General features: G+C 34.9%; 1 protein-coding gene across 2 annotated transcripts in view; it reads left to right on the top strand.

Moving 5' to 3' along the window:
- The window catches only part of CCDC148 (coiled-coil domain containing 148), a 233757-nt gene that overhangs the window by 69294 nt on the left and 147244 nt on the right, over nucleotides 1–17219 (top strand). The window contains exons 3-7 of one of the 2 annotated variants that reach the window (XM_055307648.1): nucleotides 3054–3157; nucleotides 8865–8941; nucleotides 9148–9299; nucleotides 10385–10480; nucleotides 10557–10738. In XM_055307648.1, the coding sequence (XP_055163623.1) occupies nucleotides 3054–3157; nucleotides 8865–8941; nucleotides 9148–9299; nucleotides 10385–10480; nucleotides 10557–10738 (611 nt within the window). The remainder of the gene's footprint in view (nucleotides 1–3053; nucleotides 3158–8864; nucleotides 8942–9147; nucleotides 9300–10384; nucleotides 10481–10556; nucleotides 10739–17219) is intronic. The other variant, XM_055307649.1, reaches the window with a different exon arrangement.

A 17219-nucleotide genomic window follows, 5' to 3' on the forward strand; every position in this document is an offset into this window, starting at 1 on the left:
AACTTGGTCAGATTCAGGTTCAATTTATTTTGGCTGGATCACTTATTGATGGAATTTTGTACCACAGTCTTTCTCCATTACAGATAGTGCTGCAGTGAATAGTTTTGTTCATTTATTTTTTATACTTTTGTTGGTATAGTGTTCAGATAGATTTCTGTGAGTAAGGTTGCTAGGTCAGAGGGTAAATCCATATGAAATTTTGCTATACACCTCCAGATTCCCCTCTATGGGAGGCTGTACCACTTTGCATTCCCACCAGCAACATAAGAAAGAATATGTTTCCCTATAGCCTCACAGAGTGTTTTGTAACACATCTGAGGTTTTGCTAGCCTGATAGATGAGGAATTGCATCTTAGCGTAGTTGGGTTTTTTCTTTTTATTTAGCTTAACAGTTCTTTATGTATTTAACTGTTTTTTTACCTTTATTGAAGTATGACTCACACATAGTTAAGTGCACAGATCTTAAGTATATATCTCAATGAATCTTGACAAATGTATGTACATATGTAACCAACACTCAAGTGGTCCACTAGTTACTGTTGCCAATATTTAAAGATGGGTCATCTGGCACAAAGGGCTTTCATGGCATATCAAGATGTCTATTTAGAGTCTTATCATCTTGGATCATCACAATAAACCACATAGAAAACCTCTAGTTTCTTATTCCTTAATGAATTTATTATTTTTGCTATTTTTAATTCACCAGTATTCTGCATAAATCATCATGCACCTTCAATATTGATTTCATATGGCTTATTGCCTAGCAAAATGAATTGGAATCACCTAGAAATCTATTGATAAAGATACAATTCTAAATCTTTTTGTTCTTTTAAGACTTTATGTTTCTTCATTTTTGGCCTGAGGATAGAAGTGGAGTCAATGAATGAACTTACAAAAAATCAAGATGTTCTTTAAAATATTGGAAGTGTCTAGTGAAAAATAGTAGCTTTATTCTGACTTTTATAGTCTATTTAATTGGTCTTTCCCTGGGCTCAAAGCAACAGCATTGATTTTTTTAAGCTGTAAAAATGTGTCTACATCTTTCACCAATGCGTTTTAATTTTTTTGTACAACATGGACCAAATATGTCAGAGAAATCTAATTTTAAAAGTTGCGTCTGCTGCAACAAACTTTAGAGGCTGTAGGTGGCAAGTAGTTGGAATGGGTTTCAGACATTCTTAAAGCAAACATTAGAGTGTCAGATTTTAGAAACACTATGGACTATGGACAGTATGTTTTCAGTAGGTTAGGATAAGGATTGCTGAATGTTTTTATGCAGTGTCCTGTTCTTATTTAAATGTATTTTTCATAATTACATCATTCTTAAGACCTCCTGAGGGAAAAATTTGACTTTGACTCCGTGTTTTTGTTTTCTTATATCCCTAATTTTGAATCAGTAACCAGAACAGTGGAAAGATAAACTCAAGGTTAAAGCAATCAGTGAATGACAGCTCAAAATAGCATGCATTATGAAGAGTCTTTTTAGGACTTGTCTTCTGAAGTTTTTATATCTTCAGCATTGATCTGTTAAGGCTTTCTGGGTACTAAGTATTCTAGTAACCCAGAAAAAATTAAAATATGCACATTTCATCAAACTTCTGATTTGAGAGTAGCACTTTTGTAGATGTTTAGAAGTATTAATATGGAATATGTGAATTCAATGAACACATGCATATCAATGTAACCAGTAAACAGACATTGAGGATTTAGAGTAGAAGGATCTTTTTTTTTTTCTGAGTAGAGGGGTTTTGAATGCAGGAAATGTTTGGCTACACAGGTGTAGAGCTGAGAAGCCAAACAGGGGGCCATGAAGCGATAGAGAGGTTAACAACAGCAGAAGTCACTGCCATGCTTAGGGACATTATAAAAAGGGTCAGAGGGACATTATAAAAAGCAGGGCTGTACAAAATTCTGTGGGCTGAGTTTACTCAGAAATTGTTGGAACTGTAGTGGAACTGTCAGGAATAGTTAGAGCAATGGAGAAGATGCAGATGCTCCTAGAGACCAGTCTGAGAGGAGAGAAGGCAGGCAGAGTAATCCTTTGGCTTCTCCTTTCCTCCCTCCCTTCAATCTCCTACAACCAGTGTTTCCCTTTGGCTGAAACCAGCTGGCAGCCAGTGAATTGGGTTGTCTGGGAAATACAGGCTGCTCTGTGATATGGAGCAGACCAGGGAGATGGCCAAGAATGGATGTCAAGGCAAGCTGACCCAGGCCTGATACAACTCGCCAACAAACCCCAAAGCACTAATAACATGCTACATTTTTTTTAAAGCCATAAAATTTGGGGAAAACTTGCATCTAGTTAAAAATGTGGGTTTCAAGGTTATGTGATTTTTTCCCACTATTTCTTTGTTAATTTCCTTCAAATAAATATTTGCCTAAATTTTCAAAATATTTGCTTAAATTTTAAAGACTTTATTTATGAAGTCATGGAGTTGAAAATTAAAATTTCATGTTCAAGGTCATATTTCTAATAGGTCCTGAAGTTGAGACTAAAGCCCAGGATTTCTAATAACTTATCCAATGACTTTTCCCCATCCTCTGCTGAAGGATCATATAAAAGCCAACCTGAATACCAAGGTTCTATGTATTTCCGGTGTTTATGAGCTTTATGATTTTGACCAGGTTTTTTAACCTCTCTGAACCTCAGTGTCCTCATATGTCAAATGGGAATAATGATGCCCATAATGCCTGGCAGGGGAGATGTATGAAAAAGATGAGAAAATATATGGAAAGCTCTTGAAAAATTTTCTGAGACTATATGAATATGAACTAAGGTATTTTTTTATTGTATGTAAAGAGAATAGAATTACTTCACCTTTCTTTTCATAAATACTTTAAAAACAACTCTTAAATTGGATGGTATTCCAAATCATTTTCTCTTTCACCTTCCTGCTTTTTGTCTAATGACTTACTTATTTTAAGGTGGATTTTGTGTTGCACTGATACGATTGAAAAAGGATAAATATTTAACTTAAACAATTTCGTTGTGGAAAACACATTTAGAAAACTTTGGAATAGCTCCTTTTTTTTTTTGGTTCCTCTAAATCTAGATCAGAAAAGCAGTGCAGATTTCAAAGATATCTAAGGAACAAACACTAATAAAACAACACAAGCAAGTGTGGTGGCAGGAGCACCAAAGGCTAACTGATGTCAGGTAAGAACTGAGGGAAATCTCTATATCTATTTAGATGTTCTAGGACTTCCATGTTAATTAAACTATTAAAATAAAAACACAGTTTGTAAGTCAAATTAAAATTCCTTCATTTCCTCAATTTAATTTGGAATCTAGTGAAGACATTAATATGGCCTTTGCTTTCCTTAGGAAAAATAGATAATCTTCTATATGTGCTGATCATTTACTCTTCTACACAATCTGTCACACTTGTAATTATTCATGTTGCCCTTAGCACATTCAATTATCCTGCTTGTTTCCATGTTTGTCATCCCTATGAAGTGGCAAACAAGGGCCAACATCCCATCAATTCCATCTTTTCATCACAGGATTCATAGGAGGAGAAATAGAAATGCTTTCACTGAATGAATAAATGAACAAATGAAGGGGTTCAAGTTGTTGACTGCTTTCTAGATGTAGCTGCATCATGACTAGCTTGGTCAATTTGCATCTTTTACTTTTGTTATTATTTCCAGCCCTTGTTTCAAGATGAAGTAACAAAATCATGATTTTATCCTTGTTCTTAATTCTTATCTGAAAAGTAAATCTCTTTCAAAGGTCAGAGCAAAAAGAGAAGACAGATGTGTTTCTCCTCCATTTGGGATATATACTAGTTTTAATGATAGTGGTATTTATTAAGTATGGTTTTAAAAATGTGTATTTTAAACACATGTTTTATATCAAACTAGATCATTTTGTGATCTTATTCTAAGTCAAATTTTCAAAGATCATTAACTTTGCTTTTGATGTAGGTACTTTTCAAATTAATAGGAGTTTCTTATTCTTGCAAGATTTTCATACCTGTGAACTAAAAGGTTCATGATTGGAAATGGTTTTACATCATTGTATAACTTAAAATAATCGAAAAACAAAATGACATAGACTTTGTTACCATGCTGCTATAAAAACAAATCAGACTCTGTCAAAAAGTCACCTTTTATGGAGAGTATGATTAAGGTCATTAGAAATTTTTTTTTCAAAATTTGCATAACTAGAGCTAGATAAAAGAGGTATATACATATCATATAGAAAATAGTTCTGGTTGACCTGGAATGACACAAAGGCAATGAAAGGGAGAAGCTTTCAAGTAATACTCTTAATGTCTTGAAACTTAGAAGGACTGAAAACTGGGCAAAAAAGAATTCTAAGATAATTTTCTGTGTTAGTCTAGAAAATAGACTCATTTCAAGATGTTTTCTTTTTTTTTTAATTAATTTATTTATTTATGATATTCACACACACACACACACACACAGAGAGACAGAGACACAGGCAGAGGGAGAAGCAGGCTCCATGCACCGGGAGCCCGATATGGGATTCGATCCTGGGTCTCCAGGATCGCACCCTGAGCCAAAGGCAGGCGCCAAACCGCTGTGCCACCCAGGGATCCCTCATTTCAAGATGTTTTCAGTGAAATTAAAAACTAGTAGTGAAAGGAGAAAAAGTTAGAGAAGTGGTTGGATTTGTGAAGAATTTAGAGACTACCAGAAAATCGGGAGTTTGACTCTAACCTTTAAAAATCTATACTCTCCCCACAAAAAAAAAAAAAAAAGAAAAAAAAAAGAAAAACCTATACTCCCTTTTTTAAAAAAGATTTTTTAAAAAATTTATTCATTTGAAAGAGAGAGAGAGAGAGAGAGAGTGAGTGAGGGACAGAGAGAGGAGGGAGAAACAGACTGCCCACTGAGCAGGGAGCCTGATGTGGGGCTCGATCCCAGGACCGCAAGATCACAACCTGAGCTGAAGGCAGCCACTTAACCAATTAATCTCCCCAGGTGCCCCTGTACTCCCTTTTAATAGAAAATTAAAAGTAAAATATTTTTATGCCTAACCGTAAGAGAGTCCATTTAAGAATCTCAGGCCCACGGAAGGTAGGGGACTACAATGACATTGAACTTTTTTGTTGGGTTATTTAGTGTGTGACAGGTAATATGAGAAATACTTTATATGCTTTATTTCATTAAGTCCTTACGACAACCCTACAGAGTAGGTATCAATGCTATCCCCACTTTACAGGTGACAGTTGTGAGTTTCAGAGGATTAAAGTTATTAACAGAAGGCAAATCAGCTAGTTTATGTGAAGGTGGCATTGGAGTACTTGCCTTTAACTCCTGTGTTCCATGAACTTGGAGTTGAAAAGCTTTTTTCCCCCACAGACTTCCATTCATATCACCCAAAGGTCTAATTGGTCTGATCTTGCTAGAAAAAAAAATATTTTTTTTTGCTGAACTTTAATTATTTGAAATCTGTCCTAAAGAAACTAGACGCATAAAATTTCCAAGTATATATTATTTAAAATATATAATATTTAAATTTATAAAATTTAATATTTAAACTTATAAAATTACATTTAGTATTTAGTATTCTTTCTCAAACTACATCCCTCGGAGAACTTGATATACTCTCACAGGGGCACTTGCTTCCCTGTTTCAAAATGACTGATTTTAGAGGCTAAGGTGGGAATTATTTGTATTGGCCATGTGGTAAAGATTTACAATTTTTATTTTAATCAGTATTGTTGAATCATACAGTTTGGAGGATTTATTTGTATGCTTTACTACTTCTATGATGATTCCTACAAGGGATGCTTTGTAACCAAATCTCTGTTAGAAATACATGCAGTCTCTTGCTCACAGTTTTAGTTTTAAAATATGATTTTGAAAATATCTCCTTTTAACAGAGGATATCATGGGGTTTTGCCAACAACAATTAAATGTCTGTGCATGCATCCTTAAAGATAAAATTGACACCAGTATTCATACTGTGCAACTCAGAGCCTCCGAGGACGCTCTAAGCTGAGCTCCTGAGTGCCCTCCCTCGCTGCTGGTTGTGAGACTCCCTTCTCTGCCTCTCGTAGGCTCACTCTTTCAAGTGAGACTCTTTCAAGTGAGAAGTGGATCAAATAGCCAAGTGTAAGGAACCAAGCTGTCTGACCTGCTGAATTCCTTCCCTGCGGGAGGGATAGAGCTTTAACTGACTTTTAGCCTGCTCTGGTACCTAATTTTCTACAGGTCTCCTGGCTGTTAGTTCCATTATGGAACTTTAACATATTCTCTTGCTCTGCACTTTGTGATCCATGTCCTTTTGCTTATTATTTGCTTATGGTTTCTGACTCTACTATTCTTGTGCCCCATGTTTTCCTTACTCTATCCAAATTCGTAACTAAATGGTTATCCTAGAAATCTCACACAGCTCTGGGGATGTTTGATATTCTGAGGAGACGGAGTCTATACCTAACTTCGGCACCATCCTGGAAGGATGAAGACCTGTATGACAGTAGACTCTGAGATTTCAATAACACCCATCACCAGGCTGGTTTACCTTGCAGGTGGTTGCATTGCAACTAGGCTGACCTAGGAAATAGGTTAACATATCATCTAGGCAAATGGTCTCACAAAAACTCAGGAGGCTTTTTTGTAGTACCATTAAATTTGTTGGTAACAGAGGCTAGGCCAAATAACGTTAGGAGGTACTTCAATTGGCAAATTTGGGCACGGAGAGCTGCCTTACATTTATTCACTCTTTGGATGGGGAGGACATTGTATGTGATACAAAGTTTCAACTTGGAGAACATCCAGGACCTGGTCTAGCATGTCCTGATGAATAGGGCAGGATTCTTTTCTCCAGTTACCATTTTTAATGCTCTTATCTTTTAAAGGTTTATTTCTTTATATTAGGGGGAGGAACAGAGGTAGAGGGTTAGAGAATCTTAAGCCAACTCCATGCTGAGCACAGAGCCTGACATGGGGTTCAATCCCATGACCTGAGTTGAAAGAGTCAGACACTTAATCGACTGAACCACTCAGGCACCCTAGACCACAATTTTTATATTTCTTAAACCATGCTCTACAAAACAGAAATATTCTTCAAGATACTCCGTTGAGAATAATGAATTTCATGTTTCTATAAATTAGAAAATATGTTTCCTACCCTTTTTGGATAACCTCAATGTACTTTAGCATAATCAAGTTTTTGAGAAATCCTGTACTGTAGAAACATGTCATTCCCCCCAAACCCAGCATCTCATTGACATTATTGTCTTCTACAACACAATTTGGGAAATGTTAGCCTATATTCACTGCTGGTTTCAGAGTCTCATGGTTCGTGAGAGCATGGTAAAATGGTTTTGGATTTTGTCAGGAAAGTAGAACAATCAGAGAAAAGGCCTAGTCTTGGCAGATGGATTGGGTGTCCATCTAGGAAGCCAGGATGGAACTTATTAGAATTATTACATGCAAGTAGCAGGTTGGTGTCCTGTATGAACAAACCCAGTTCTCCAGTTGGCTTGTATGTTTTACTATGGTTTTCTTGGTGATGAAATATAAGGGATCTGAGCTAGATGTTTGAGAAGTACTGTTTTTGTTTAAACGATTCAACCATGGAATAATTTCTGTGTTTTTTTCCACTATTATGCACCTATCCTCCATGTAACAGTTTCAAATATATTTCTGGCAAAAAACTGTATATTAAAAAAGTAGATAGTGAAGTTTCATCTACAGTAACACCCGTCCTTTACAGATAATAAAACCTCTTTCCCAGGTAAGTGAGTTGGCTTAGAAGATGGTGGCACATATATAAAATAGAATCCTGTGCAGTCATTAAAATGAATGGTAATTGTGGGAATTATTTAGACATATCTTAAAGTGTTATTGAAAAACCACAGCATAAAATGGTAAATATGCCATAATTATAGTCATTTAAAATATACAAGCATGTAGACAAGGACTTATATGCAAAAATTAAAATAATCATTGTATTAAAGTGTTGCAATTTATGCTATTTTCTTATTTTATATTATTTCATTTTTTAAAAGATTTTATTTATTTATTTGAGAGGGATAGAGAGAACGAGAGCGCAAGAGCAGGGGGAAGGAGAAGCAGACTCCCCGCTGAGCAGGGAGCCCATGCAGGGCTCTATCCCAGGACCTGGGGGTCATGACCTGAGCTGAAGGCAGACACTTAACCAATTAAGCCACGCAGAGGCCCCTATTTTATGGCATTTCTAATATTATATTTTAACAATCATGATACATCAAAACTCCTCTATGATTTAATTAAATCTGCTATAAGCAAGGGATAGACTACAATGTTTTTGGTTGTCCACTTAGAGCTGGTTATGGTTTTATTCTAAAAATGACCATATTTAAATAATATGACAAAAAGTCATTAAGATTTATTACTTATATTAGTGTATAAAAATAAAACATACTTTTACTCCCATTTCCCTAGTTCGGGACCTCATCATCTCTTAACTTTTGAAATAACACCTCGTTGGTCCAGCTTTACCTGATCCCTTCCTCTTCATTTTCTATTTTTATTGACCACCCTTCCTTCCAGCCCACCCTCCATTTGCTGCCTTGGGAATCTTTCTGAAGCAGGTGAGGTCAGCTTAATATCCCTCAGTGGCTTCCCAGTGCCCTAAACTCTTTCCACGTGAAGCAATGCTAGGATGTGCCACATGCTTGCCTTTGCTCATGCTGTTACTTCTGCCTGAAGTGTTCATTATGCCTCTTTCTATCTCGGTGTCTGGCAAGTGTCCAACCCACATTAGGAATTTAGTATATGGTCTGCATAAATGAACAGGTGAATGGGACCACATTAGATTAAATTTCTACTACTACATGTTTTTAAAATCTATATATGTTTATGATTATTTTTTTAAAAATTGATGGAGGAAATGTCTATTTCAGATGTAAAATGGAATCTGAAATAAGATCTTTTCTCAAGACCATTGGAAATGAATGTCTGTCTGACCTTATAAATTTTGGTAAGTTGTTTTTCTTTTTGATCCTATATTTAAAGGGAAGTTTTGTTTTGAAGATGAAAGTGGGCCACTCACTTTATGTTTTCTTACTATTAACTGCTTGCTTTTTTCTAAAGGAATCCAAAGCTAAATCTGTGCTCTAAGGACCTGTTCTTAAAGAAACTTAAAATAATAATGTATTACTTGGATTTAATTTTGTTTCTCCATAGAACAAGAGTTATCAGAACAATGGTGCATGTATCTTAAAAATGTGATAAATCCTATTCAGCAGTTGAGAACAGATCTAAAATACAGACAGCATCATATTTCACAGCACTCATACTCACATATTGAGCTTAATGCAGTGAAAGTACTGGAAGAGGTCAGTATATTACCTTTACTTCTATTAATGTAATATTTCATTTTGGACCCAACTAGAACCATTTGACGTCAGAAACAAATGTGTGCCTTGTCTTTAAATAGAAGACATAGCAAATTCTATCTCTTCAATATCTTAAACATACCCCTGAATCTATCCAAGCATGCTTATTTCTCTCCTGAAAAGTTACAATGGCCATGAATAGTCTTCCTGCACCTGCACTCATTTTTGCCCCTCTTCACAGTGCATTTTGGAATTCTACCCTCAGTGCAGAGAGATCATTCATCAACCTGGGAGATCCCCTCAAGGCTCCTGCTGTTCCATAATTCTTCCCTATACATCTGGCCGTCTCCTTTTCAAACCTCCTCTCCTACCTGACACTCTCCCCTTCCCCTGGGACTTGTCACATTAGGGCTGGCCTCCCATCTATTCCTCACACGTGCCAGACTCCTTCTCATCTCAAGGCCTTTGTATCACCTGTTTTATCTGTCTCACTGATGGCCCTTTTTGTCACTTAGGTCTCAGCTTAAAGGTCTTCTCCCTTGAAAGGCCTATCCTGATCACCCACATGAGAGAAGCTATAGTCATTCTCTATTACATTACCCTGTTTTTATGTCACTTACCTCTTCTTGATAATTGTCTTATCTATTTTTTTATTACTTTATTGACTACCTCCCCCAGCTACAGCAAAAGCTCCATAGTCATAGTGGCACTAGATGTATGCTTCTAGGTGGTTTTTCTTACTATTTTTCAGTTATTCTGTAATGTTGTTATATTGCTTTCATAAATAATATATATTTTTAAAAGGCATTAAAAATGTCATGCCCAGCTGGGGATTGGAGGCAAGGATGCAAGGGGAGGAAGGGGTGATTGAACCGGAGATAATCTGGTAAGCTCTCTGCCTTACCACAAACAAAATCCAAATGAGGGTGCAGAGTGGCTGTGACTCCACTATAATACTTCCTAGGCCCGTTTTTAGTAGATGTTTCTGGAAGCTCCCTCTCTGATAAACACTGCTTGGCTATGGCATCTCTTGAACCCTTTTCCACATGTCCTCAAAAAGACTTTCTCTTATCTATATCCTATAGGTTGATTTCGTGAAGAAACAATTGAAAGCTGTCTTTGAAAGACTTAGTCTGGAGCAACAGAAAATAGAAAATTATCTTTCAGACTGGAGTATGAAGGTAAGTGTGATGCATATAGTAATTTGTTTATCAATCTGTCACTTGTGTTAAATAAAAGTCATTTAATTTTTTTCAGATACTAGATTATTCTTCAGAAGAAAGAAGTAACCTGCTTAGTGAACTGCCCATGGAATTAGAAACATTGGAATGCCCATACCCTGATTTGAAATCTTCAATTCTTCATGAGTTCTGTAACTTTACAGAGAAATATCAAAAGAAACTTCAAGAGTTTGATTTGCAGTTAGAAGATATATCCAGGTGATAAGATAAAACTACTTGAATTATGTAGATTTTTGCCACTAAATTTTTATTTTTGTATTAAGGGTTACTATACTTCTGATTTACTGTTTTCATAGCTACTATGTGGTTAGAATATAGTCAATCAATACATGTTTAGATTGATTATTTGTTTAATTAGGGTTCTCTTTCCTCCAAAATAATTTTCCTGAACACTATTTTTAAAGATTTTTATAAAATTGAAACATGATGAAAATATGCCCCTCACGGAGCTCTTTCCTACATAGTTAAGAAATAGTTTTCAAGCATGAATTTTCAGCAACTATGAATTTTTATTTTAAGATGTGAAACTCTTCTTTAGTGGAAATTTATAAATCATTACTAGTAATAGTTGGTTTCAATGGAAAATGTGTCCATGGAATTATGTTGCCTATAATCCGCTGTGATTTTGTTCTAGAGTAAACACAAAATATGTTTTATAAATTTTTAAAAACATGTTAAATTTTTTTTTAGAAAATGGACTTTTGGATATATCCTGAAAATGACAAGTCCTCTTCTGAATGACACATACAACATTAGGGGATTTAAAATTCAGTTTTGGCGGGGTCATCTTTTATTTTTTTATTTTTTATTTTTTTCGGGGTCATCTTTTAATTAAATAAATGAACAAAGCCAGAAATGCCACTGTAGGTTAGATCATTAGCTTACCTTATGTATGTGTTTCATATATGAATTTCTGAGGAATATTTCATAGGAAAATATGCCTTTTATTCTATTATATTGAAGCCAGTATTGAAGTCAATTTCATATAAAGGAGTTTCATTTATAGGCAATTCATTAATAAATGTGAGGATTTTTTTAAAAGAAATGTAAGGAATTAAAAAAAATGTAAGGAATTTAGTAAAAGGTTTACTTTAATTTACTATAAATCTGTCCCTTCAATAGTTTTCCTCTTTTTCAAAATATATATTCTATTATATTGAAGCTAATATAATATTTTGAATAAAATATTCAAATAATAAATATTTTGAATAAAAATAAATAAATATTTTGAATTCCTTACATTTCTTAATGAATTGCCTATAAATGAAACTCCTTTATATGAAATTGCTAGTGTTAAGAAATAAGTAACAACAAGGAAAACCTTAAATCCTACTAAGTAGAGTTCTTTGCTTTAATAGCCTCTGGGTACAGCTTCTACATGTCTTCACATACTTGGAGAGGCAATCTCAGATGAAGCCTGAATCTTTCCTGACCCACACTTTTTCTTACATTTCTGTGGGGATTGTCACGTGTTTTTGGGCACTTTTTAGGCTTGTATGAGCCCCGGCCCTCCCTTGTCTCTCTGCCTTCTTTTTTTCCATCCCTTTACCTTGCAGTAAAGCTCAGAAAAGAAATTAATAATATATCATTTATATGTGCGGATCGATTAATTAATTACACTTTAATTGAAACTCAGTCACAATGAAATGCTAACTCAACCATGAACTTAGTTGAAGTCTTTAATTGTAAAATAAACATCCTCTCTCCTTCCCCATCCCAACCTTGTTGAAGAGATTTTAGAGCTTATCAAGTAAGGAGATGTTTTTTAAAATTTTGTTCTTTTGTTTTTCTGGGGGATGGATTATAATCAGGCTGCTTGTGGCTAGGTAAATTTGACTTCTTCCTTTTTAAGCATGCTGACTGCCCTATTACCTTTCCTCCCAGATGTGTCTTGGCCCACTAGGAAATCTGGCTGAGACTGGTGTTTCTGGGTTAGTAGCTCCTAAACATGGACAAGTTTGCCTTGGTAGCCTAAGTGGATACTTTCCACTAAGACTTATCCTTCACAGCTCATTTTCCTACTTCCCTTGTCATGTGAACTCAGTTTCTGCTCTTCCTTTGTACAGTGCTGTACCACTCAGAAAAAGTTGAGATTCACAGTTCCATTGTCATTACTGCAGGTTAGAGAATAAGATGAAAATATATTACATGCTAAGATATCTGCAGTGGGAAGACACACTGAGGGAAAAATAGCTTAAGAAAGCTTAGTGGAGGAAGTAAAGTTTACTACAGAGTTTAAAGATTGAGTAGGATTAGAAAAAGGCAGAAAGGAAGCAGGGAGGACATTCTAAGAAGGGATATTAAATGATTAGACAGTAAACCCCTTGAAGACAAAATAATTTATTAGCAATATTTGTATCCTTAACACCTAGCAGAACCTTAGCACCTAGCACATCCTGGCACATAGAGCTTTCAAATAAATAATTGTTCAGTTGAGTTGAATTAAAGGTGAAAACAATGAAGGTGAGAGTGCAAGGCATGTTATGGGAGCAGTAGGAATCCACTCTGGAGAAATATAGGTTCATAAGTTCTAGTTTAAAGTCTGCTTGCCACATGTAATTGTCCAAAATAAATTTTATATAATTACTGAGATTTTTACTTGGTGAATGTTTATTGAATAATCCTTAACATAAAGTGGTTTCTGCTAAACTCCTTGGTAGGGGCGCCAGTAAGCAGACTAGACTAGAATATGTCCTTGCCTTTTAGAAGGCTTAGAATATTTAGGGGAAGCAACATATATACACATGTATCCCGACCAAATAAGAACTACATGTAAACATTAACTGAAGAGACTATTTTATAAAAATGCTTGTAATGAATGATGAAGCATCAATAAAATTGAATGAGTTTTCAGGAGTACTTTCTTTGAGGAGAAAAAAAGAGTAAATGGATAATTTGAATAAATACAGAGGTGGTTGGCATCAGCAATCTGTGACTGCTGAGCAGTAAGTCACATAAATGTACTATTCTAATTCGCAAAATGAATGATATGTTTAGCTATAGTATTAATTGGACTTATAGATTGCCAGTGTCTGCCACTATGTTGATATGGCCATTTCCCATTTTGCTTCTAGCTATTAGGCCTTATGAGAATTCATATAGATTGTGTACATATATGTACATACCTACACAAGTGAGTGGATGCTTATTTTAAACAGATGTGTGGTGCTATGACATAAGAAAGTTGAAATATTAAGGGGACATTTTTAAATTATAACATTTTCATTGGGCTCAAGCAGTGGATGCATGGTTAACCCCAACATTTATTTTAATTCCTTCTATTTTGTAGCAGCTCATTGGTTTGGGTTGGAAAGACTCTATCCCCATATCCAAAGGTAGGCTCTGGATGGGAGTTTGTACCAGTCAGTAACCTTATTTCCCCTGAGCTACAGCAACTAGATGTTACTCTGACATGGGAAGCTATTGGAAGTAAAAGTGTGAGAGCAGTGTGGAGTAACAAAACCTAACGTGCTTTAGCAGGATCACTTTGGGAGTTGCTGTGTTTAAGATGGAGGTAGAGAGGGACAAGAAACGATTGAACACTTAGGAGGTTACTAAAGTAACCTAGGTGGGAGATAATGGTGGCCTGGATCAGGAAGTGGGGGTGTTATGAAATAGCCAGCTTTTGAACATATTTTAAAGGTAGAACCAACAGCATCTGCTGAAGAGTTCAAAGGGCATGTGAAAAAGAGTAACAAAAGAATAATCAAAATTTTTGAGGTTGAGCAACTGGGAAGATGTAGTTACCATCAACTGAGATGGGGAAGACTATAAGAAAAGTAGGGTTGTGCTATGTGGAAGACCAGATGTTTCGGTTTAGACATATGGGTTTGAGATCCTGTCAGATATCCAAGTACAGATTCTGGGCAAGAAGTCAGTTATATGACTTTGGAGTCCAGGAGAGAGATCTGAGCTGGAGATTCATATTTGTGAGTCATCACCATGAAAATGGGTGTGATCGCCAAAATAGTGAGTGAAGAGACAAAGGAGAGATCAAAGATGGATCCCCAGGTCTGCTGGCATTAAAGCATCAGCAAGGAGAGGAGTAACCCAATACTGTATGCTGAGGAAAGGTCTATTAGATATGAAGAAAACCAAGGAACTGTACTGTCCTGGAAGCCAAATGGAGAAGAAGTGGTCAGCAGTGTGAGCTGAGGAGGGATGATCACTGAATAAATGCTGCTAAGTCAGATAAATATGGCTGATAATGGACTGTTTGCTCGAGATGATAAGCAACTGTTGAGTCATTGGTAACCATTTTCATTGAAGAAGTGGGAACAGATGCCCAATTGGGTTTGATTTAAGTGAATGGGAGGAGAGAATTGAAGACAATGAGTATAGACAGCTCTTCTGAGAAGTTCTTTGTAAATGAGAGCAAGAAAGTAGGGCCAGACTTTTATGTTGTTGATTTGTCTTTTGTTTTGCTTAAAATGGGGGAAATATTACTCTGTTTGATACTGATAAGAATAATCCAATAATGGGATTTGGTACACAAATAGAGGAACAAACAGATAGTTCATCTACCCCACTAACAGGTAGAGACACACAGTACATGGTGCGGGTACTGAGAGGTGAATAGATGTCATAGTGGCAGTCCATGGAACTCTGGGTAGGAATTCCAAATACAAATGACAAAGAAATTTATGAAAACCTTTCTACTCATCAAAGCAATAAAATTTTTTTTAAATATTCAGATTTTTACCTATAAAATGGTAAAACATAAAAAATTATCCAAAGTTGAAAATATAGAAGAAATGGGCATTTTCATACATGAATGGTATATAAATTCTTTTGGAAAGCAATCTGACACTATGTCATCAAAAATTTTTATAAAGGTGAGTAATTGTTTAGAAATAATCTTAAAGAAAACAATCATAGATGTGAAATAAATAGTTGGCTTCAAGGATATTCAACATTGTTTTTTTCCTTTCATTCGTGATAGCAAAATCCTTAAGGTGACAAAATAGCCAACAATTAGAGGATTATCTCCATTAATTATGATATATCCACTTTCATTAATAATTATATTAAACAATTTATAATGGTACAAATAACTGCAATAAGATGCTATGCAATTAGAAATTAGTCTGAAAAATAGTGGATTCTCTTTTTATTTTCCTTTTCCTTCTGAAAGTGTTACATCTACATTTATAAAGCTACAGAAAAAAGACTGGAAGTTTATCTAAACAAGCAATAACAACAGTTATCTCCAGGTAAAATTATACATAATTTGGCATACCTGTTGTTTTTGTAAAACAAAACACAGATTTTTTTAAAATCTAAAGAGTGAAGGGGATACTGTTGATATTTAATGACTGTTAAATGACATGACAGGTATATGCCATTTTAATCCTCAATACAGCCCATTTAAAAAATGACTTTACAGTTGAAGAAACTGCAGCTAAGTGGAAAGTGAAGAATTTCTCCAAAGTTTCTGAGGTAGCAGATAGTTGAACAGGAATGAGTTTCTTCTGCTCATCTGAATTGACAGCTTTTCCCTCACACTATACCACTTCAAGCATGTACATATATCAGTTGTGTTGGTCATGCATTGATTACTAGATCAGTGCTGTTGAATAGAAGTATGATGCGAGCCACAGATTTGAACCTCACATAATGATAATTCAAAATTTTTAAGTAGCCATGTTAAAATATTCTTTAAAAGATGAAATTTATTTTAACAGTATATTTCATTTGACTCAATACTTCAAAACTTATCATTTTAATATATAATCAATATTTTAAAATTATTGAGATACAATACATTCCATTTTCACATGAAGTCTTTGAAATCTGGTCTGCAGATTACCCTTGCAGCACACCTTAATTGGGACTAGCTATGTGTTAAGTCCTGAATAGCCACATGTGGCTTGTGGCTACTGTCTTGGACAGCACAGCTTTAAAGGATGTTGTCTTCTACTCTAACTTACATATATTTTAAATCTGACTACAGTTGAACCTATTTCTTTATTCAATATGTATAAAGCTATTTAGATTCTTTTTAGGCTGTATTTCATTAGTAACATGAAGATAAGTTTAATTGCTTGTTTTAGACTCAGATGAGATTGTGGCTTTAATTTCCTAATATTTGGATGAATTAATCATATAGATGAGACATAATTGTCTGATGCTCCATTTAGCTATGTCAGATCTGAAGCCAATATGCAGCAAAAGCTATAGAGAGATAACAAATAATTTCTACTTTATTGCTTGATAGGTATATTAAATTTTAAATATTGATTCATAATTATTATCCTATTATTTTATGAGATCAGAATCTGAGTACTATTTAAAATTCACAATGATTATAACAATTTTGCCCTCTGTGTGTACATTATCAAGGCCTGTAGTTTCAATTAAATTATTTTAATTTACTGTGTGAAGGTACTTGTTAGTAACTTTCAAGATAACTGTTTGGTTGCCTTATATACATGTTTCCTTATATATATTTTTTATCTTAATACAGAAATAATTACATTTATTACAGAAATTTTTTTAAAAATCAAGACAAGCAAAGAGAAGTGAAAGTTAGTCTTAGGTTTCCAACACTAAGAGATAGTCTCTGTTAGCATTTTATATATTTAAGTTATATGTATATTGTTTATAAAAATGAAAACATACTCTACACGTACTCATTGTTTTTCCTCTTTGTGAATGAAGTCCAATATTATTCATTTTT

Source organism: Nyctereutes procyonoides, unplaced genomic scaffold (genome assembly GCF_905146905.1).
Source record: "Nyctereutes procyonoides isolate TBG_1078 unplaced genomic scaffold, NYPRO_anot_genome, whole genome shotgun sequence".
Classification (NCBI taxonomy): Eukaryota; Metazoa; Chordata; class Mammalia; order Carnivora; family Canidae; genus Nyctereutes; species Nyctereutes procyonoides.